The sequence below is a fragment of the Nansenia antarctica genome, assembly GCF_963989245.1.
Source record: "Nansenia antarctica genome assembly, chromosome: 11".
In the NCBI taxonomy this organism is placed as follows: Eukaryota; Metazoa; Chordata; class Actinopteri; order Argentiniformes; family Microstomatidae; genus Nansenia; species Nansenia antarctica.
In genome coordinates this window covers 11,766,167-11,790,098 of record NC_137681.1, presented here as the reverse complement: position 1 = coordinate 11,790,098, position 23,932 = coordinate 11,766,167, and the positions used below count along the sequence as shown (strand labels likewise).

Sequence of the window (23,932 nt, the reverse complement as noted above, 5' to 3'; positions counted from 1 at the left end):
TTATTTTTTAACCCAGGTCAAACTCTAACTACAGAGAATTACTATGACCAAACAAACAGAGAGTACCAAACTCAAACTCAGCTGAACTGGAAAGTGTCTGAAAAGGTTTTTTGGCCAAAACATGACTGACTGAAATTGTACAACAGTGAAATTAATAATTGGGCTAACTGAGGATGTGTGAGGTTTAACTGTGTGAACTTGATCCACTTGTAACTCAAGAAATCCCAAAATATAATTCTAATGCATGAAAGAAGATTAAATGATTACGATTCATATCAGACTGTGTCCTACTGACAAGATATGAATGGCACAAAAAGGCATATCACTCCTGTTCTGTTCAATGACATCAGCTAAAAGTGAGTTATATTATGTCTATTTAGTTACTGTGTAAATATTGTAGACGGGGTGCACCTGCAAAAGAGGCCTTGACTCAGTGTGTTTCCCCTGTAAGGTTAAATCGTTTTTTCTTAAATAACTCACTTTTAGCAGAAAATATCAATATTTCAGTTTTCTGTACCTGGTACACATATGTACATAGATAGTGATAGTGGGGGGAGTAATAAGTAATAACCTCATTTTGACCTACCACTCAGAAAAGTGTACATTACCACTGCCCTCTGTCTACAACGCTCATAACACCAATGTTTGAATATGATGATACACATCCCAGTACTCAACACTTATTACAAATGTTCTCCATCATGAGTGTTATGACTAACTGTCTTGTTGACCGTACCAGGCACACTGTTCTACACTCCCTTGCATACCATTGTGAGAGGAGCTGAAATACCATTTGTGATTAATGTTATCCTGTACGCTCGGTTCGAAGAACAGAACAATTCATCCATTCCTGTGCTGACTGAAGCGAGGTCTGTAAAACATGTTATATTCCTATATATTCCTACATTCCTCTTTCTCCATTTTCATGTATGTCGTTATCCTCTAAATTCCAGTTGTGATTGGTAACAAGTCAACATCATGTCTCTTAATCCTGCATCATTCACACAGTGACAAAGATATACAAGAGAGAGGGTGCTTTGAGTAAATCATTAGACTTGTTTGGAATACAACCTCCTATTAGGAGCTGGTGTTGAGAACTGTGATATATCCGTTCCTCCTGCAAGGAGACCTTATTAGTCCATGTCTTGTGTTTGTAACCATAAAAAACAGAGCAGGATAACTTGAGACACCTTGTGGTGGCTTAAAGAACGGCAGACTGCAAAAATGTGTAATTTAACCCTTTCTGTCCAATCATGTTGTTCCGCAAAGATAATACATCCTAAACAATTCAATAATCATGACTTTGATAATACAGACAAGTAGACTGTATGCATGACATGACGCTTGGAATGCCAGTTTGTTTATTAACTGAACATTTAAACAAGTAGGTAGGCTACATACTTTTTAATGTCATGGTACATATAAAACTTCCCTTCCCGTGACACTCTCTTACAGCACAGTCTGATAGGTGCCTGATGATTTCATCGACCACAGTAACGTTTCCCTACAATGATGAACAAAGAATGCAGGGTCCATGGCAACTGTCACGCACGTAACACAGGAAGCTTCTGCACGAGTTCTCAGATCCTCCAGAAACATCGTCACCGAGTAGCAACACTGTTCCAGAACATTCACAACTAGAGTCTGTCGAGTGGAATCTCAGTCCAAACCGCCTGGTCAACAGAGAGAGTGGGCTTGAGCTTCCACAGCGTGAAACAAGACTCAGTCTTAGAACATGCCCACAAGTTTGAATTTGCCCTCCTGCTTCTTGGGAAGAACATTGATGAAGGTCTTGTAGAGAATGGCTCCTTTGGGCAGCTTGGTGATCACCTTAGTGGCCTCAGGGCTGCGTGGCGCTGGGATGTACACCTCCTTGGTGTACCTAACAATTCCATCCTCCATGGCATACAGGGTGTTGTTGGTTCCGATCCCCACCTGAAGAAAGAGGGAGACTGTCGCTGCAAGGTCGAGGAACTGAAGCCTAAACATTTTACTGTCTTATACTTGTATAATGGGATGTAACCATAAACTTGAGGGAGAGTTAAGTAAAATTTTGCAGGATGGGAAAAAAGCTATATTCTATAGGGAAAGCCCCTTGCACTTCCATCCACTTTTGATGGCAATGATTACCAGGTCTACTCTAATCATTTGAATCCATTCAAAAAGCCTTACATGTGCTCCTGGTTGCCAACGCAATAGCCGCTGTGTTGCAAGGATGTTGCCAGCATGGACAAAGTTTCCTGATAACGGACAAAAATAACAGGTTTACATTCATTTTTACCGGAATACATGTTTGTCTGATAAACCTTCTTAAAGTTATGTAGGCCTAACCGTAAAAGTCACTTTGGCGCTTTTGTAGAGTAGGTCAGATACAAAAGCCTGTAGAGGCGACTTCAGCTGCGGCTCAATGAGTGTGCGACAGGGTCACAGATATATTACCTAATGTCCCTCCATTAGAGTATATGGTGTGTAGAGAGAGAGGAGAGAGGGAGAGTATGTATGCACTGTGATGCTTAAAGGGTGAGGAGAGTGAGTGGGGGGGCCACACTTTTGCCATAGATATAGCGCAAGCTACCACCTGTCAATCAAAAACTCAGCTAGGTATTAGAGAGATGAGGAGAGGGCATGCTCAGCATGCTCTTTCTGTAAGTGTTTCTCGATGTTGTATGGGGGGCTGAGAGAGAATGAGGGAGAGAGAGAGAGAGAGAGAGAGAGAGAGAGAGAGAGAGAGAGAGAGAGAGAGAGAGAGAGAGAGAGAGAGAGAGAGAGAGAGAGAGAGAGAGAGAGAATAGAGACATTCTTACCATCCAGTCTCTTGAACCCGTATCTGCGGCCGGGGCTCTTGCCCCCGACGTTCTTGCTGCTGCCACCCGACTTCTTGGATGCAAACCTCACTGACTCCGCAAGGGACGACTGGCAAGGGAGCAGAAGCCCTGTCGTGAGAAAAGCAATATTGTCAAAACGTTGTTGTAAATACAATCATCACAGCCGGTCGGATGCACTATGCTGACAGCACCAGTGAATGCGGCATGGCTTGTCATGTCGTGAGCTTAGAATTATAAGGTTCTATCTCCGTTTAGGGCAGTTCAGAGATATTGAGCGTCAACGTTTTTACATTCCATTATGTTTTGTGAGATGGAACCTTTGTATTTTATGAATTACAAAAAAATACAAATAATCAACATTTAAAAAATAACACCACACAGGCATTAATAAACACATAACCACCAGATTATGTAAAAAAACTCAATTTTGACAAAAATATTCTAACGAACCTTATAATTCTAACGTCACGATGTAACGACCGCCAGTCCTCTGCGCTCAACAGGACATGCCCTGATGAGCCAGTCACAAGAACAATTTAGCAAGCAAGGTGGTTTTGCATAATAATAAAACAAAGCTATTAGCATGAACGTAGTTGACTAAACACAAGTGCGAATGTGACAGAGTGCTGTTGTACGATGTCAATCATGGACAATTTTCGCATTATTATTACCGGCTCTGGACTTGAACATCAAGGACGCGAGCGCCGCCATCTTGGATCACGTGACAACAACACGTCAACCGTGTGTCACATCAGAACGTGTCCGTAGTGATCCCGAGCGCGAAATAACACAACGTGTGTCACATCAGAACGTGTCCGTAGTGATCCCGAGCGCGCGGAATACAAACACTTTTTTCTCAGTTTTGAGACAACCGCAAGAGAGTTTTGAGAGGTGTGCGTGCGAAAATAATAGTGTATGTCGCATTCGTTGTTGTGGGAGATAAGGATAATTACGTAACTGGAGTGTTTTTAATGCACGTTTGTCGTACAAAGCCGGACTGTTAGTTAAATTAAGCATAGATAGGGTTAGGTTAGCTCGCTATCCACATACACAACTAACGTTAGCCACCACGTAACTGTTCATGCTGTTTCAATGTCAACACCAGTGGTGCCACCAGTCCACTAGTAGCCTGTTAAAGACCGTTCGCTGTTCCAGATTTAGAGGACTCCATAGACACTAACTTTTAGATTTAGAGGACTCCATAGACACTAACTTTTAGATTTAGAGGACTCCATAGACACTAACTTTTAGATTTAGAGGACTCCATAGACGACTAACTTTTAGATTTAGAGGACTCCATAGACACTAACTTTTAGATTTAGAGGACTCCATAGACACTAACTTTTAGATTTAGAGGACTCCATAGACACTAACTTTTAGATTTAGAGGACTCCATAGACACTAACTTCTCTGTCTTCCCTGCAGACCCTCCTCCTCAGACTGAGTTGTGGACCCCCACCATGGGCAGCTACAGTGACTCAGCCAGCGACCTGGACGAGGACCTCCCTGTGATGTATGATCTCCTCCAGCCTGGACGAAGCCACGCCTCCCACACCCATCATACACCTGATCTGGTTGTTCTGGACAGCTCTGACACAGAAGAAGTCTCTCCTTTTTCAGCTACAGATGATGATGAAGCGGTAGTAGGGGGCAGGCTGGATGCAGGGATAGCCGTGGTGGCTGACGTTATGGTGATCAGTAGTAGTGAGGAGGAAGACATGCCCCCTTACGTCCCCCTGGCACTGAGACTCAAACAGAGACAGGAGAGTCTGAAAGCTGCTTCCTCCACTGTCACTAAAGGCAAGGATGCCCCCCTGGACTCCCCCTCTGATCATCCTTGTTCAGACCTGCTCGGGCTGCTGGCACCGGACGCTCTCTCTGAGTCAGAACCTTTATTCCCTTCGTATCACACTGGGCGTCTAGATGATCCAGCAGGAGCAGCTCTCCCTCAGGTGTGGCCCCCACCGAAGCCCTCCTCTTGGGCCGGAGGCAGCACCACCACCTCCCCTGCTAAGAGGGGGCCGTCCAAGCGGACGCCTGAGGAGATCCTGGCGGCCAGGCAGGAGGCTCTGAGGAGGAGGGAGGGGGCCAAGGAGAGGCAGCAGCAGGGCGACAAGGAGGCGCGGAGGTCGGAGCAGGAGAGGCAGAAGGCGGAGAGGAAAGCCCTGGCGGATGCAGCGAAAGCCCTGCGGCCGGAGGAGTGCATCAGACACATGGTGGCGTGTGTGGATCCAGGTGGGTGGTCGAGAGGTAGCCTGTGTCAATGACAAGACACTTTTATTGCGACTCTGGTTTTCAAGTTGTATTGATGATGTGTGTGTGTGTGTGTGTGTGTGTGTGTGTGTGTGAGAATGTGTGTGTGTGTGCGTGCGTGTAGTGTACTGACAAATGACCAAATGAACGAATTAGACAGAGAATATTGTCTGTAATGAGATATACAATCAAACTTATCAAAGCCCTCAAGTAGTTGACTTTGACCCCTGAAAATCAATTGTGTGTGTGTGTGTGTGTGTGTGTGTGTGTGTGTGTGTGTGTGTGTGTGTGTGTGTGTGTGTGTGTGTGTGTGTGTGTGTGTGTGTGTGTGTGTGGCGGAGACGGTGTTACTTGTACCCGTGAGTCTTGTCCTGTTGTATGTGAAAGACATTGTCCATGTCTGTTTGTGAATGCATCCCATCTGTGCCTTCAGTATTTGTGTCCTTGTATACTTGTTTCTATGTGGACAGAAATAAATGATTAAAATGTGTGTGTGTGTGTGTGTGTGTGTGTGTGTGCGCGTGCATGCAGCTCTGTTGCAGTTGGAAGGTGGGGGTACTCTGCTGACATCCCTCCAGGCTTTGAGCTGCAGCTGTGCTATAGAGAAACAGCCGGTACCTCGCAGTGTCAGCTGGGTCCGGAGATATCCTTGCACTCAGGTGACTGACTATCTGTACAAATCTCTCTCTCTCTCTCTCTCTCTCTCTCTCTCTCTCTCTCTCTCTCTCTCTCTCTCTCTCTCTCTCTCTCTTCCTCTCTCTCTCTCCTCTCTCTCTCTCTCTCTCTCTTCCTCTCTCTCTCTCCTCTCTCTCTCTCTCTCTCTCTCTCTCTCTCTCTCTCTCTCTCTCTCTCTCTCTCTCTCTCTCTCTCTCACACACACAGCCGGAAACATCTTTATATGTTACTCCCCTCTGCAGAAGAAATATGTTCTCTCTTTCACTCTCAGCAGACAGGCGAGGAGGTGTCTATCCCAGAGACACGCACGGTGGTGCAGATGCCAGTGGATGACTTCATCAGCCGGATCCACAGCTACACTCAGGTTGGACCGCCGGCTGTACTTTTTCTGTACAGCATTGGAGGCTAGTGGAGGTGGAAATTGGAGTTACGGGCTCATTGTTGTAATGCAATGGAACGGAATGAAGAATGGTCTCAACACACTGCGTTTGATACCATTCCTCATTCCTTTCCTTTCCCTGCTGTACAGTCAGGTTACTGGGGTAAACTAATGACACGTTTTGGCTACCACTGTGTGAGATGGCCTGCAGTGTGTTGGTCCCAAACCTTTCTGAGTAAAAGTCTGTTTAAAAACAAGAGGTTTGAAAACATGAGTTGACATTTTCTTTCGCCCCCTACCGTTGGACTTCCCTACCCTCCTTCTCTCTTCTCTTCTCTTCCATCCTTCTCTGTGTCCCGCTCCCTCATCTAATCCAGGAGCAGAGGGGTGGAGGTACAGACTGTGGCCCCTCTCTGACCTCCTGGGTCCTGGCTCTGCAGGCCCGCAACCCCGGCAGGACCCCCAGTCTGGTGGTCATCGAGCTGGAGAAGTACTTCAAGTGAGTGGGGTGTGAAGGGGAGCCTCGGGTGAGGCTGTAGATGGACGTTATTTCAGGTGAGAGAGGTGGGGAGCGGGGCTACTCTAGGTGAGAGACTGGGAAGGGGGGGGACGGCACTAGGTGGTCATTTTAGGATCAGAGTGAGAGCGAGGGGAGCGTTGGGTTAGTGGTGATGATGTTAACAAAAACAAATGGTGTTTTGCCTACAGATCCCAGAAGTCCCAGAGCCAGAAGAAGTTCCGTGAGGCTGTCCTGGGGGAGGAGCAAAGGGTGGGGAAAAAGAGGAGGAAAAAAGACGGAGGAGAGGCGTTACCTGAGGTGTCACGAATAGAAGTAGAGGAGGTAGGTGGACTCTCACCAGCACCTGGATGACAGAACCGTTACGTTGTCACACTAAAGGAGGATTAGACTGTCCAAATGGCATTCAACACAGTACATGGCATAGCTATCCACGGAGATGACACATTAGAAACGCTCCTTTGGGGAGACAACAAAGCTGTCCCATCAGTGATCTCAATGTAAAATAGCCAATTTTGTGTCAATCTCCAATGTGCGCTGCTTTTTTGGTGTTTCAGTAAACTTTCAAGTAAATGTCTGTGGTGTCGTTCTAAAATATTTATCGGTCCAGTATATTGTTTCCCAACAACTGCAAAAATCGTTAAAAGACACTTGGCTTGTAACCTCAAAATGCTAGATGGCTAACTGCTAAACACTGAATGAGTTTTATGTCACGGCTGCTAGCATTTAGTGGTTGTGGGCAAAGTGTATTTTAATGATTTTGCGGTTGTTGGGGAGCAATGATCGATAAATAGAATGTATAACGACACCTCAGGCATACTAGAAAGTTTATTGGAACATAGAAAAGGCAATCACAGCGAAGAGTGGAGGTAGACAAAAATAGGCTATTTCACTGATGGGACTGCTCTCTTGTACAAAGGGTACAAACTTGAAAACGTTATTTTGTGGATCTGTCTATACAGTATGCAGTTGCTGCTATCAGTGCAAATCCAATTTGAGAATGTATTCCGTTGCAGGATTTACACCTAAAGTTGATTCCATACGTACAGTATAGTATATATAGATACACATGTCTGACTCTACTCGTGTAACCTCTGTCCTCCAACATACCATCAGGCACTAGTGCACCTGCAGCTACACACAGGGGTTCAGATACGCTTCCTGTCCACCTGGAAGGAGTTCTGTGATCACATCACCATGATAACCAAAGCAATAGCTGAAGCCCCTTTCAAGTAAGTGATCTGACCAAGTGAGCTTTGTTATTTATACATGCCTACCAGCATATTTGGTCTCATTACTTTATTTTGTCCCTCTTTTCTATTGTGTGTGTGTGTGTGTGTGTGTGTGTGTGTGTGTGTGTGTGTCCAGACGAGAGAGGGAGAAGACAAGCTTCTCGTTCTACCTGGAGAGTGAGTGGGCTGGGGGTCAGAAGGTCGACAAGGCTGGGAAAGGACTGCTGCAGGTGTGGAAGAGACAAATCCAACAGCTCAACAGAGTTAGCCCAGACATGGCCTCAGCTATCCTCTCTGTCTACCCCTCTCCTCAGCTACTGAACCAGGTAAACTACACTACACACAGATACACACACACACACACACACACACACACACACTCTGATAGACACACTTTTTGTACTGAGTGCTGTGATATGTCGTCCACAGGCGTATGCTCGATGCAAGTCGGAGCGTGAGAAGCTCTCTTTACTGTCAGACCTTCTGATTCGCCGAGGCGAGGGTGTGACCTCCACCACGCGCCGCGTTGGCCCAGAGCTTTCCAAGCGCCTCTTTCTGCTTATGACATCATCAAACCCTGAGCACACTGTCGACTCCACAGCGTGACCTCTGATGTCACACAATTAAACTTCCCTGAAAAATCATCTCCATGATGGACTCAGTAAACTGTGTTGCGTCGTTTTTAGACGCTTGAATTGGATACAACCCAATTCTTATGACATGCCTCATTGATTTTACTATACAGATATATTATTGTGTTTTAAATATTATTAAGAGTTTAAGCTTTTTTTTTTTTTTACTTTAAATTTGTATTATAATTTTCTTTTATCAAGTGCAGTCAAACAATATTTCACAACATATTGATGTTACATAAAGGTGTCACGGGTAAGTCGCTCTTGTTTACATTTTAATAAAAGACCTTTATGAAACCAAGATTGATGGTTATTTGGAGAAAAAACAAAAACAAAAACAAAACTCTCTAATGGAGCTGGAAACGAACTAATTAGATACAAATAGGAGCTGTAAACTAACTCATTATATTAGATTTGAAGGCATTAACATTGCATTACCTGCACCTGTTATGAACAACGGATTAAATTACTGTTGAACCCAACCTCTGAGCTTTATTTTCTCAATGCTTAGTGTGCCTGTCAGTGACTGTCAGAGGGCCTGTTCAGGCTTCCCAGTGCGGCACACAGTAAACGCCACTGACTCGGCACTTCTCTGCTCACGGCTCATTTCCGGCGCATTAGCAAAATGGCAACTGACCAAAAAGTGATGAGTGTCTGGAACAGAGAATGAAAGAGAAAAGTGGGGGAGGAGGGTAAACGAGCTGTTAAATGTGCTTAAGAGATGAGCAGAAGTCTCACCCAGGGTCGTGAAGGCAGAACGGGACAGTTTATATTAAGTATAAGACTTTTCACAAGGTGTGTATTCTTTACCTTTTGGGGTGAGATGGACTGAGTGGACTGAGTATGTACTGTAACTTGCAGGTTAGGTGTCGACATGGATATCATGGAAACGTTTCAGTTGTGGTGACTAACTATGTTGGGTTTAGAGATACATTTTTTTCTTAATTCTTGTCGGTCTCTGGTCCAGTGTTTTAGCAAGAGGGAGGGTTCTTGTTTGCGATGGGAAGATGTAGTAGTAGACACTATTGGGCAGACAGAGCTAGCTTCATCACTGGAGAAGCTTGCATCCATTCCATCATCGTTCGTTTTTTCAGATGAGCTTGCCGTGGCTTGCCGGATGCAGGGAGAACAACGGAACAGCGAGGGAAGGAGAAAGAACAGAGGGAGAGAGAGAGAGAGATGAAGAGAACTCTTTTGATTGGCAGCCATATTATTCCTTTCCCTCTGAGCGTCTTTCAAACAAATGTGATTGTTTGGGGAATAGAGAACAGGAATGTAAACGGGAATGCTTTAGAACTGTACAGGTCACTCTCTCTGTCTCTCTTAGACTCTAATTGAACATGCTGTTTGATGTACATTGTACATGTACCTTGATGTGATATTTACGGTAGCCATTGCTCCATGAAGAGAGTTTGTTTAAATATGCTCCATGGAAGAACATACACTTTTGTCTCTAGGTAAGGTTAAACGAACAAATTGTCTGTTAGTGCTGATAGATTAAATTTGACATGCACCAAGCACCAGAGATGTCTGAGCTTTGCAGATGTTCAGCACCTGCATGAAGGCCTACCTCACACACCTCTGACCAATCGGTGGAGTAGACTTGGATGCCATTTAGCTGACACTTTGATCCAAAGCGACTTACATTGCAGTGAATGCGTACATTTCAGTATACCATGCTCTACCAACTGAGCCACAGAGGACCACCAGACTGTCAACAGAGAATATCATCACAGAATACTGTATAAACACTCCAGTTATTCCCTTCCAGAACCAGAACTCACCACGCAGGTATTATTACTATCCTAGGGTGCGTTCATAAATATGCTCTGGAAATCTACTCTGAGGGCTCCGAGCGCTCTGGTTTCAACTGAAATCAGTTAATTTCCGAACGGTCAGAGAGCACCCTGGGTGCGCTCAGGCGCTCTCAGAGCGTATTAACGAATGCACCGGTAGTTACTATCCTATTCTCACCACATAGTACAACCATGTCCCTGATGGTTAGAATTAGGGAGGTTAATCTAATCCTCGATCAGTGCCACGGCCACGGGCAAAATGATGGCAATGTGTGTAGTGACGTGCATGAGCCAGAAGGGGGCAGGCTTGTTCCACAAAGAAAAAGGACCTGATTTAAATTCAGTGGTAGAGAGACAGACGATAGAAATGCGTCAGAATTTCTGAGAGTCTGAGTTCTGAGAGTGAATATAGCCAACAAGGTGAGGAGAGACAGGCACTGATGCAAGGATTAATCATATATAGAAAAAGTATTGATTCCTCTATGATCCCAATGATTTATTTTCTGTCAGAATTTCTCTCATGTTCGTTGGGGACGGTGGGTTGGGATGGATTGAGAAGAATAGAGGTTTTTGAATTCCTCTGTCAGCTTAATTAAAAATGTATGACCATGAAGTGTGATATAATGTCAGTCTTACTTGAGGAACTGTGTGTGTGTGTGTGTGTGTGTGTGTGTGTATTCACCAAATACAGTATGTATTTCTCTGTCCCTCTCTATCTCTCCATCTCTCTCCCTCTTTCTTATCATTCCCTATCTCAACCACAGAACCCATCCTCCTCTCCACTCACCCTCCTCTCCTCTCTAGCCAGTCCCAGCCAGTCTGTCACTGTGGGTAGCCATTGAAGGGCTGAGGAGGAGTAGGGGGCGTCATTGCTGCGATACAGAAATCAGTTCAATCTCTCTCCATTTGCTTAACACACAACTCAGACACTGTCAGGAGTCAGGACCTCTCATCAGCATGAAGGGCCCCACACTCTCCCTCTCTCCCCCCGCCTCTACGCCGCAGAGAAGAGAGCATGACATGAGTGCTAATCACGAAGGCTACGCCGTCGGCTTTAAACAGACCCAGGATTGAGGCTGTCAGTAGACGTTGCCTGAGGGCACCGATCTCGGGTCAACCTCCTCCTCTCCACAGATCCTAACCTCAACCACTAATGGGAAAACTCAATACTGACATTAGTTCAGCGTCTAGAGGAAACTGTATCCTGCTGTGGGACTCCACTGTAACCATGACCCCCCCCCCCCCCGTGTTGAATCCCAGTCAACACACATCATTTGCCCCTTCGCCTTTCGATTCTGCTGCACCTGATATTTTGACTTGTAACTGGCTCCTCAGATACCACAGGCCTCCCCCAGGGCCTAAAAGCCGCCTGTTACTAGAAGACTTGGCGGTGGCCGGCTACAGCACAGCACAGCACAGCACAGCACAGCACAGCACAGCGCAGCACAGCGCAGCACAGCGCAGCACAGCACAGCACAGCACAGCAGCAGAGTGTGACCGGCTGGGAGAGGGCCTACTGGCTGCTGCCTGTCTGCCTGCCTGCCGCCTCAGCAACTGGTGTTCAGTATTCACTCCACGCTGGCAACCCCCCCGAGGCGTTTTATTAACATTCCAATCAGCGGCGGTCCAGATTGCTTGATCCAAAGAAACAAATTGGGAATAGCCTTTGATATTGGAGTTGAAAACCCTCCCTGGGAGCTTACATAGTCAGAGACAAAATATCCGATTCACCCACGTATGCATGTGCACGCGCACAAACACACACACATACTGGCACAAACACACACGCACACACATATGCCGGCGCAAACACACACACACACACACACACACACACACACACACTGAATTACTTATTACCCGGACTGTAATTGCGGATCCCAGCATCTCATATCTCGATTAGTCTGACTTAAGCCTGGTACACACATAAAGATTTTCAAAATCATAACAGATTTTTTTATCTCGTTTATCTGAACACATGAAGATACAAAATCATGGATTGAACAGTTTTGATCGTATTGTCTGTGGTGTGCTCCGATATTCCCAATACAACAAACCACATACATAAAGATCTGTCCTATGACAGTCTAGAGTCTCGTCCCCCAAGCCAGAAATCTCACGTGATCAGGGTAGTAGTACCCTGACTGACCTGTACGAGGCAGCCATGTGCGACAGGGCAAATAAAGTGCGGAAGAACGAAAAGAAGAAGACGCGTCAGTCAGCTCGCTTCCTGATTGGCTACATTCCATTCCACGTCACAATCGGACTCTGGATTTGTTAATTTCGCCCACACACTTTTGTTTCGTCGGCCCCCCAAAAAATCGGCCAGATTATCTTTATGTGTGTACCAGGCTTTACTGAGCCTTGAGGTGTGATGGCGCTCTGGCTTGTTCTGTAACCATGATACAACTGCAGTGACATTGTAGGCTATTGTCACCGCGCCTCAACCACTGGTGTTCCCTAACAGAGACTTGTTTCCTATTGAAAATGCTCTTTACAAATCACACACTACCATGATGTCTAACACAGCCAGTCTTGTTCCCTTCAGTCCTAGAGCTGTACAGAAGAGTGACATGTTATGAGGCGGTGTGTAAGGTCCTCTCTGCCTGCCAGTGCTTCCACCCTGGCTGTATTCTTGGACGGATCCCCCCCCCCTGTTTATGTCGACAGTGATTTCCACAATGGAAGTGGATGACAGGCTTGGTCGTGGGAGAAAGACACACTTTTGCTCCCTCCTGGGGAGGCTGGGAGAGATAGAGAGACAGAGGGAAGGAAGACAGAGGGAGAGAGTGTCATTCATCATGCCTCATTTTCCCAGCTCTGTCTTTCTCCCTCCCCTGGGAGCATCTCCAAATGGAGCCAGGGGTAAAGATAAAAAACGCATGCACGCATCCACACAAGCCTGCAAGCATGCACACACACGCGCAGGCAACGCGCAGTCACGCACCCACACACGCATGCACGCACACACGCACGCACGCAGGCAGCACGCACACTTGGTTAGATAATAGACTGAAGCAGATGGAGTTACTATTGTAATGCAAACAATTCAGTCTTTGGAGAATGGGCAGCTGTGGGCTTAAACAAAATCCCTTGTCAGCATTTTAGATGCACAAACTAGGACTACCCATTGGTAACACAAGACCCCACGCTGTGTATAAATGTATGTACCCTGTATAAGAAGTAAGTGTATATATAGCTCAAGCCAGTGGCTCAGACCCACCACATCACAGACCTTTTTCCATTCCATATAAATCAAAATAAATGTTGTATGCATCCTTGGCTTTTTGAGTTGCTCTTTCTCTGCGACCCTTGTCTCTGTATCCACTCCTCCATCTCTGGCCCATTACACATTGATGGAGTGACGCTGGCATTGACTTCTCTCCATACATCACTTCCTCTGAATGCTCCTCAGCTTCACTGCGGGTAACTAATGCATGCTACATAATGTACTTTCTATTAGCGAAGCATTGGGAGGGTTCATACAATCTGTAGACGTGTAATAGTGATTGATAGGCATCAAATGAGGTGATTATCAACGAGACATGGGCACAGTCCCCATTAAGTTGGGTAATGTTGCTGTAGTCCTTCTGGATTTAACTTGGTAACTTGCTAATTTTGCTCTTTTCAAACTATTAGGAGGACAACATTTTGACATGGCAGTCACTGTAGGTACATTTGCTTTGAATAATGCAGCGCCAAGGTTGGACTACTAGACTGTGTGAAAAGTGCCAACTCGTTTCTTTTTCTCAGAGTGGGAGTTTGTTTCAACTTGAAGACTGACAGGTTTTTGAACGGCTGCCAAACACTGTGATCTTCAAAAACAACCTGCATGAATGTGATGGAAAAGATGGACAAATCATTATGACTGGCCATGAGGAGGTGTGTTTTGTATATAGTCCTCGGCCCTTTCTCAATTGTTAGAAACTTGATTCCTCATGTCCTCTCCTCCGTCCTTGCTTCCTTCTCATAAATCATTGGAGGAGAATACATTGAAAGGGAGGTAGTGGTAGTGGGGTAGTGGTCGCCTAGTGGATAGTGAGTTGGATTGGTGATCAGGTTGGATTGGTGACAGGTGATCAGGTTGGATTGGTGACCAGGTGAGTTCAAATCCCACCTGGGAACACCACCACTAGTGTGTCCTTGAGTAAGGCACTTAACCCTAAATGACTCCAGGGAGACTGTCCTTGTAATCTCTAATTGTACGTCGCTTTGGATAAAGGCGTCTGCTAAATGGTTAGTCCTCCAATGTCCTTTGAGTCAGTAGAGGAGGGGTGGAGGACAGAGGAGAGGACCGGAGGACTCAAAAATTCAACACACCAGGGGTCTCCAACCTTTTTTCATCTGAGAGCTACTTTGAAAAAATGTAAGTGGCCAAGATCTACTCATATCTTATTACTTAAATTCATTCACATAACGTATCAAAACACTCAGGAATCCTTCATTAGCATGCTCTGTTTCAAATGTCAATGTGTAAGCTCACTATAGTAGTAGCAGTATATTCTATATATCAATGTATCACATCACCTCCATTCACATATCAAAAGCATCATTTTATGGTCCACATGTGTATAATTAGTGCATTCACATACGGTAGTCATAGAAAACATTCCCCCCCAAAATATTTCAGAATAAAAGTCCCCCTAAAAATATTTCAGAATAAAAGTCCCCAAAAAATATTTCAGAATAAAAGTCTGAAAAAAATTTGTTTCAGAATAAGTCAGAAAATATATATTTCTGAATAAAAGTCCCCCCAAAAATATTTCAGAATAAAAGTCCCCCCAAAAATATTTCAGAATAAAAGTCCCCCCCCAAATATTTCAGAACAAAAGTCCCCCAAAAAATATTTCAGAATAAAAGTCAGATTTTTTTACATTTCAGAATAAGTCCCCCAAAAATATTTCAGAATAAAAGTCCCCCCCAAAATATTTCAGAATAAAAGTCAGGAAAAAAATATTTCAGAATAAAAGTCTGCAAAAAAATGTTGCAGAATAAAAGTCAGAAAAAATATATTTCAGAATAAAAGTCCCCCCCAAAATATTGCAGAATAAAAGTCCCCCAAAAATATTTCTGACTAAAAGTCCCCCCAAAAATATTTCAGAATAAAAGTCCCCCCAAAAATATTTCAGAATAAAAGGCCCCCCAAATATTTCAGAATAAAAGTCCCCAAAAAATATTTCAGAATAAAAGTCTGAAAAAAATTTGTTTCAGAATAAGTCAGAAAATATATATTTCTGAATAAAAGTCCCCCCAAAAATATTTCAGAATAAAAGTCCCCCCAAAAATATTTCAGAATAAAAGTCCCCCCCCAAATATTTCAGAACAAAAGTCCCCCAAAAAATATTTCAGAATAAAAGTCAGATTTTTTTACATTTCAGAATAAGTCCCCCAAAAATATTTCAGAATAAAAGTCCCCCCCAAAATATTTCAGAATAAAAGTCAGGAAAAAAATATTTCAGAATAAAAGTCTGCAAAAAAATGTTGCAGAATAAAAGTCAGAAAAAATATATTTCAGAATAAAAGTCCCCCCCAAAATATTGCAGAATAAAAGTCCCCCAAAAATATTTCTGACTAAAAGTCCCCCCAAAAATATTTCAGAATAAAAGTCCCCCCAAAAATATTTCAGAATAAAAGGCCCCCCAAATATTTCAGAACAAAAGTCCCCCCAAAAATATTTCAGAATAAAAGTCTGAAAAAAAGATGTTTCAGAATAAGTCAGAAAATATATATTTCAGAATAAAAGTCCCCCCCAAAATATTTCAGAATAAAAGTCCCCCCAAAATATTTCAGAATAAAAGTCCCCCCCAAAATATTTCAGAACAAAAGTCCCCCCAAAATATTTCAGAATAAAAGTCAGATTTTTTAACATTTCAGAATAAGTCCCCCCAAAATATTCCAGACTAAAAGTCCCCCCAAAATATTTCAGAATAAAAGTCCCCAAAAATATTTCAGAATAAAAGTCCCCCCAAAATATTTCAGAATAAAAGTCCGATTTTGTTTACATTTCTGAATAAAAGTCCCCCCAAAATTATTTCAGAATAAAAGTCCCCAAAAAATATTTCAGATTAAAAGTCCCCCAAAAATATTTCAGAATAAAAGTTCCCAAAATTATTTCAGAATAAAAGTCCCCCCAAACATATTTCAGATTAAAAGTCCCCCCAACATATTTCAGAATAAAAGTCCCCTCCAAAATATTTCAGAATAAAAGTCAGATTTTTTTTAAATTTCTGAATAAAAGTACCCCAAAAAATATTTCAGAACAAAAGTCTGAAAAAATATGTTTCAGAATAAAAGTAAAATAATAAAGTGCATCCAGTTAGCTGACTAGCTCATCTCATCACCTCTGAGCTAGCTAGCTTGCTAGTTCTTTGACACTATTTGATTGATTGATTGAAAACTTTATTAGAAGATTTGCAGAAGTAGGTACATGAAAGTACATATTACATACAAGGTCAACTAACAGGATAAAAACCCAAGAAAGCCACTGGCTTATTTCAATTGGGGTCCTTGATTCTCAATTCATCGTTATTCACACCATGGAACTATAATAAGACACTTTCTAGTCACAATAATAACGACCAATTTGAACCAATTTAATTTGCTAATGTTTCAACTTGCTTACTTTCATCTGCAGACATCTCACCCTGCAAAAACTATTGCGTCTCGCGCACGCACAATTTTCTATTGCATATATACTGCATCTTTTTTTTACCGGTAGCTCACAAACGACGTGTTGGAGACCCATGTTTTAGAGGGACCTTCATGGTAAATAGCGCTATTTTTAGAACATACCGTACAGGCGACTCCGCGGTCCCTGCGGGCTACCCCTGCAATACACCATATATAAAATCCCTGATCTAGGTCAATTGAACTGTGACTATCAGATGCTGCATAACAATGTTTCTGTAACTTCCCAGCTTTTCCACTGACTGAGGATTTAGATTTTGTCTCAAATATGTTGTTGCTATGACTACTGTACCTTCTTACCACCAGAATGGTACATTAGAAGAGTGGCACTGTCATGGCAAATAGTGTCCGGGTGCCAAAATATGTCCTTTCAAACGCCATGACGCATTCGTTGCTATGCCGATGCGAGCATTCTGGATTCTGGAACTCTACCGCTTGTTGTTTCTCCACGCTATGCTAATGTTACCAAGTTGGCTAGTTAACTGATGTACTGGATACTACTTTGTTTTCAATCATAGCTAGCGAGCTAGCTTACTTAGGCCTACATACTTATCAAATGTACATTTGGGACAGTAATAGTTCAAATGACTGGCATGCTGCTAGATGATAAGTAAATAAGTGAGCTAGCTAGCTAGCTATGATTGGAAAATAAGTAGTATCCGGTTATGGAATTGATCACTACTTTGGCTGATGTGATGTGGGTTTGTTTGTTAAACAAGCCAACTCTGTAACATTAGCGTAGCTTGTGAAATTAGCATGCCGGAATGCTAGCGTCAGCATAGCAACGAACGCGTCATGGCATTTGAAAAACCTGATTACATCACCCGGACACATTTTGGCACCCGCCATCCTTATAGAGCACTTTGCTTATCATCGTACAACTGTCGTCTTAGGAGAACAGGATGTATCTGAGAGCAAAGGCAAGGTTATCTTACCAAAATGAAAGTCGAAAGCCTGCAGTCGGTCTGCATCTTCCCACGTGAGAACAGTGACACTTTATAGACGTGACAGGTGATAACAAGGTTATCTTCGCGCTAACACTAACCATGCATGGTTATCTGTTTGATACAGCTTGATGGTCACAGCAAGACTAACACACAACCAATTGGCTATGGCGCCTTCTGTATGCTGCTGTCAGAGTTTGCACACTACCCGTGTTTATTTATATGCTCTATGTTCTTATCAGTGGTCCCCAGTATACTACAACACTGTCGTTCAGTGGCAGTCTATCATACAGTACAGTTGCTGTAAAACACATGCAAAAACAACAGGTAGCTTCAGCTCAGAGACGGAGTTCCTCTCATACGTCAATGGCAGCTGATACAGTTGGACACTAAAACCTGCTGCTTAAAACGCACGCACGCACGCATGCACGCACGCACACACACACACACACACACACACACACACACACACACACACAGCTCAATATCAAAATATAGGTTGGTGTATTAGAGAGGAACCATGAAAAGAAATACCTCCTGCATCCAACTCAACATGTTACTCTACTTGAGTTGTATCAAGGACAGTGTGGGTCCTTCCTTATAATGATAATAATCTACGGCTTATCCGTTATTGCTGCTGAGAGTTCCCCTTCCACCCTCTATCTCTCTCAATCACACACACACACACACACACACACACACACACACACACACCCACACACACACCCACACACACACACACACACACACACACACACACACACACACACACACACACACACACTAGTAAGGAGTGAATAGACAGATCCAGGCCTCAGGATTTCTCAGACAAGTGCAGAAGTAGAGAAGTAAGGTAGTACACACCAGTGCTGCTTCTCTCCATGCGCCTAAAGAAATGTCGAGAGTAAAAGCATGCAGCCCAATTACCGCCCTATTTCCGCAAATTTCACCCCTCAGTTGACTTAATACCCGTGACTCAATACCCTGTTCTAATTTAATATTAAAAAGAGCTTTGACCTGCGTTCTTTGTGCTCCCATTATTCCAAATGGCTCAGTTTCTATGAAGCTATAAACGGGCTCCTAGCTCTAGGGGAAATGGCTAAATGACATGAGAAAAAAAATGTCTGCAAGCGTTTTCGGACAGGAAGCATATTGATTAGGCGCGGTAACTAGTACTGCGACTGCTGATTTTTCAGCAGCCGTAGTGAGCATAACTGGACGGTTTGATACCGTTCCTCTATTCCATGAATTACAATCAGCCCGTCCTCCCATGTGCATGTCTGCCTCCACCAGCCTCCCCTGGTGCGTTTCCACACTACATGATGCATATTAAGTGTTGATGAGTTCTGCTAAGTAGCCCCGTTCTGCCCAGAGATATTACAGGGAGTAATGAGGATGGTGAGCAGCTTTGCACACATTAATGTAATATGCACAACAAATGGAGAGTTCCAATGCACATGTCCCAAAACGGGCAGCTTCGCCAGTCGCCCGATGAGACTTGGCACCAATCCTGGACAAGACAAGACAATACCCAACCATGAATAGTGCAGCGAAAAGAAATGAAGAGGGAGGGCTGTTTTTTTGTCACTGCTACAACACCACACCTCCAGTCAGTCAATAGATTCTTTCTGAAGACTTTGTCCTTCTCTCCCTCTTGATAGGTGACATACGGTCCCACTGGGAGGACCAATGATAAGCAGGTACTGTTTGACGTTCATCTCTGTGAGCAACAGGCCTCTTGTAGGACTTTTAGTCCATACCGACACAAACACCAAGTCAGGTTGTCTGTCAATATTCTCTCCGACACAATGCCAAATCAAAAGTGTCACCTTCAGCAGGCGTGACACTTGAGATGAATGGATATGATTTGAAATGGAAGAAGTGTCTAGAAGAATCTTCCCGAGCTTCCCCACCCAGTGAAAACACCCATTTCCATTTTCCACTTGAGAACATTATTATAAGTGCCTACTGAACGTGACCTAGCTCCAAACACAAGCAAACATGTCACAAGTCTCTGGGTCTTTAGGAAGAACAATTTCCCAGATGATTGACGCCTGGCTGTCATCCTGTTTGTGATAGGACAGGAATGAGACGAGATGTGTTTGTGGATCAGCCCTCTGAGACGCCTGCGTTGATGACATATTACAGGGTCCACTGCATGGATTCCTGGCAAAGGTGTGTGTGTGTGTGTGTTTGTGTGAGAGAGAGAGAGAGAGAGAGAGAGAGAGAGAGAGAGAGAGAGAATGTGTGTGTGAGTGAGTGCGTGAGTGAGGGCGTGCATGCGTGTGCGTGAAAGGAGGTGTAAATCAACACAGAGAACAATGACACAGAAGACACTAAAGGGCCAGAACCTATGTGATAACATTCCACACTAGACTCATTTTTATTTCAGACCTGTCCGCGGTAAGCATGGTAATCTAGTTAATGTATTTGTCCTGAGGCAGAGCTAGCAGAGAGAGAGAAACATGGCTCTGAACACCAATACATTATTGTCACACAGATCACCAGAGCAGCTAAAGCAAGAAATCTTTTACACTCATCGACTTTTAGCCAAGCGGGGTCTAAACGCTCTCAATGCAGTAGGAGGTAGTTGCAACTAATACCACAATAAAGTCCATTCCAGAGAAAAATGTTAGTAAACCTTGAACAATCATGCCATTGGAGAAATGCGTTTAATTCCATCAACCGATGGCCCAGCAGGACCACTCAATACCTCATCGACTGCCCTTTTTTCGCCACATTGATCACTCATCTGCACCCGAACCACAAACATCATTTATGTGACGTCGACAAATTAGCCCTCAGCTTTCGGAGGTGCACCCCTGACCGGTTGGCTTTTGTAAAGGTCACGACAGCAGGCAGACACTGTAGGATGGTGTTGTTCTAGTGGGGCTACTTCCGTACAAAACATGCCTTTAACATTTCTCTCCTATTATTTCTGGGAGGTAGAGAAAAGGAAAATGAAACAAAGACAAATACTCTAGGCATGCCCCTCCTCCTCTCTGTAGACCTTTGATTCTACCAATAAACATTTCCTAGAAAAAAATTGAATGTCAACAATCCCATGATGCAATTCTCACCCACATCTCGCTAGTACCCTCTGACCAGGAGCCATTGCTAAAAACAACAACAACAACAACAACAACAACAACAGCAGCAGAAGCAGCAACAACAACAACAACAGTTTCAATATTGTTATGGCTTTGTGTGAGAATCCAGATGAGTGGAAAATCCATAAAGCAGTTTCATTCATATCAGCCATGCCATTGTTGCCAGTCAGGGAGTCCCACGTTAGCGTTTGGAGATCTACAGTCTTTTCCCCCCCAGCTCCTGTTCGGAAACCCCCCTGAGCCACAGATGATCTCAATTTGATCTGCCCGTTCAGGGTCGGTGTTACGTTATTCTCCTTCCCCTCCCAGCATGTAACCAGCGTGTAATGAGGCCTCTTTGTGTCGAAGCATGGTGAGGTGTTAGATGGGGTGCTTGAGGGTATAACCACCAACCACTGATACATGTATATCAATTACTGTAGGGGATGCCTACTGAGATGCTGAATATTTAACACAAGCCTATGGCGAGTGCCAGGCTCAGTCGACCTTACCTAGCCTATTCTAATGGTGTCTGGTCGCCAGACCAGAACTGGGAGAGTATAGGGGTGGGGGAGAAGGCCCTTCAGGCAACACTTCATTTGCTTATCCCTGACCTTGGCAGTTTGAGATGCATTAAAATGTGGTTAGTTTGATGCTATTCTGCTGACTCCGCCAAAGGTGTGCTGGCATCCTTCTCAGAGGAAGCCTCATAAACTCAATTCATCTTATCAGAATGTCAATATTGGCAGAGTGATCTGAATTGTGAATAATGCTTAGAAAACATCTTCACGCTTGACAAGTTCCCGGAATACACACACACACACACACGCACGCACACACGCACACACACACACACACACACACACGCACACGCACACACACGCACACACACACACACGTGCACACAGTATTGTCAAGGAACCCACTAGACCAGACAGACATACCTCCCTCACCTCTACTTCAGATGATTGGAGAGGAGCCTTGAGCCTCGGAGCGGAGGAATATAATCAGGAATCTGCCTGAAACTGCGCTGATGCTAATCGCTCATCTCTCCAGTTGTGACCTTAGGGTTTAGGTCACTCTAGAGAGCTGCTGTGGCAAGTGTGGAGTGAAATGATCTGACCTGAAGTCATATCTAAGGGTTTAGAGGACAGTTTGCAGACTGCCTCTGCTGGCTGGCCCAGGTTTTGATCATCATGGACGGTGTTCAGTAGTGATGCTCGGGCTGGCTATTTATGGACCCGCACCCGCCCTGCAGTTTGGTGCAGTTTGCCCCGCCTCGAACCGAATGTCATGCAGATAAAATAATGGTCCGAAACCGACCCAAACTCACAGGCATTAGTGCAAACAAGTGGAATACAAATCCGAATGAACATAGAATCTTTTATCGTTTTAATTTGAGAGGAATCCGCTAAGCCTAGAAAGTAGGAAACAAAATACCGATCCGTAACATAGTACCACATGGCAGGGCTGGACTGGGACAAAAATTAGGCCCTGCCATGTGGCTCAGACCGGCCCAACACAATTGGTCCGACACCGCCGATCAACATGCTGGCAGTCTGTTGAATATACCATTTGTAAAAAAAAAAACTATAGAGCGGAGTAAGTGACATGGACAGCAAGTATACCAATGCAAGTGTGAACCAGTGTACTCACTCACTGTTGACGTACTCCACGGTGATGAGACATGACTGCTGTATCTGTAGTAGGCCTAGCCCCCACAGTCGATCCAGAGAACATATCTGTCAGTTTCTGACAATTTGAGGCATCCTCTGCTAGCTTCTTACTTTTTTTCTCCCTAATTTTCTGGGCACCCCCTTTTGCACCGACCGGCCCAAAACTAGCACGGCCCACCTGCCAGTGGGCAGGTAGATTGTATGGCCAGTCCAGCGGTGCCACATGGTATAAAACCCATAGAATTTGACCCAAACCCGGCCCGATCTCACTATTATTTTTTTTACAGACCCGAGCCCGTCCAATCTGCGGGTCTCGGGGCTGACCGGCGCGTCACGAGTGTTCAGTGTCCCCGCTGTCATTGTGATTGGTAGAGCTCCCTCACAGGGACCAGATGGCGCAGGGAACCAGACTCATATTTCCTGTTTAAGTAGAGAGAGAGAGCTAAGTGTTATGAGCCAATCAGAACCCTGATAGATAGGGTGTCTCATAGAGGTTGTATCGTTCCAGGGGCAGCAGGTAAGTATTTATGTTGTGTTGGACATGGTGAGCAATGTCTCTCGGACAAATTCCGCTATTCAACAGTGTCAGATTACCCTAAGTATGCCGCGGCTACCTTCACTATCAGTCATAATGAAGGGATCTGACTGCCCTCCTTGGGGGTCAATTCTAAATTGAATTCACTCAATTCTCAAAGAAGTGAATTGGAAAATCTTCCACAAAAGAAAAAAGGGTAACGGCTAATGAAATGCATAAAAGTGTTGCGAAAATCTAACCTTTGCGTAAGCTAAACGTTTCAGGATTGGCTGGGGGGGCATGAGGGGAATGAGAGGAGGCCTGTGTACCATCAGCATGGTAGGAGCAACAGAGAGAGGAGGAGAGAGGAGGACAGAGCCACATGAAGAGAGGAAAGTAGTATTTGTTCAGCAGCGGTGCTGGAAGAATGCCCGTCGTCTGACTGCCTTTCAGAGATGCTGATGAAGACTGAGAAGTGGAGGAAGTCCCATAGGTGCCATATTTAATTAGGAGACTGCGTCTGCAGAAGGCTCCACCATTTGTTTTTACCCCCCTGTCAGAAGCCACCTGTCTACTGAAGGTGCAGGTAGACATCGGCGGAAAAACAAGTATTCCAATAAGTATTCCTATTCCATTTCATTCTCCAGCTGGATTACATGAACATCAGAGGGTGATAGAGATTACTTGAACTTCATTTCCCCCAAGCAAGCTCT

At 44.3% G+C, this 23,932-nt stretch overlaps 2 protein-coding genes across 2 annotated transcripts; one reads left to right on the top strand and one right to left on the bottom strand.

The window, feature by feature from the left end:
* Nucleotides 1-1,305: 1,305 nt before the first annotated feature.
* Nucleotides 1,306-3,542, bottom strand: mrpl27 (mitochondrial ribosomal protein L27). Its single transcript, XM_080541606.1, has 4 exons — nucleotides 3,497-3,542; nucleotides 2,805-2,933; nucleotides 2,173-2,240; nucleotides 1,306-1,935 (listed from the first exon to the last, which is right to left on the bottom strand). The coding sequence occupies exons 1-4, from the start codon at nucleotides 3,534-3,536 to the stop codon at nucleotides 1,729-1,731; spliced, it is 444 nt and encodes a 147-aa protein (XP_080397732.1). The 5' UTR covers nucleotides 3,537-3,542; the 3' UTR covers nucleotides 1,306-1,728.
* Nucleotides 3,543-4,285: 743 nt separating this feature from the next.
* eme1 (essential meiotic structure-specific endonuclease 1) lies at nucleotides 4,286-8,487 on the top strand (the record flags this gene model as incomplete). The annotated part of the gene is made up of 8 exons (XM_080542273.1): nucleotides 4,286-5,060; nucleotides 5,610-5,737; nucleotides 6,028-6,117; nucleotides 6,510-6,631; nucleotides 6,841-6,973; nucleotides 7,766-7,881; nucleotides 8,018-8,207; nucleotides 8,311-8,487. The coding sequence occupies 8 exons, from the start codon at nucleotides 4,286-4,288 to the stop codon at nucleotides 8,485-8,487; spliced, it is 1,731 nt and encodes a 576-aa protein (XP_080398399.1).
* Nucleotides 8,488-23,932: the final 15,445 nt, after the last annotated feature.

Coding starts and splice junctions, on each gene's coding strand:
- mrpl27 (XM_080541606.1), bottom strand. CDS start 3,536: ATGGCGGCGCTCGCGTCCTTGATGTTCAAGTCCAGAGCCG. Junction 2,934..3,496: donor GATGTTCAAGTCCAGAGCCG/GTAATAATAATG, acceptor TTCTCACGACAG/GGCTTCTGCTCCCTTGCCAG. Junction 1,936..2,172: donor GTTGGCAACCAGGAGCACAT/GTAAGGCTTTTT, acceptor CTCTTTCTTCAG/GTGGGGATCGGAACCAACAA.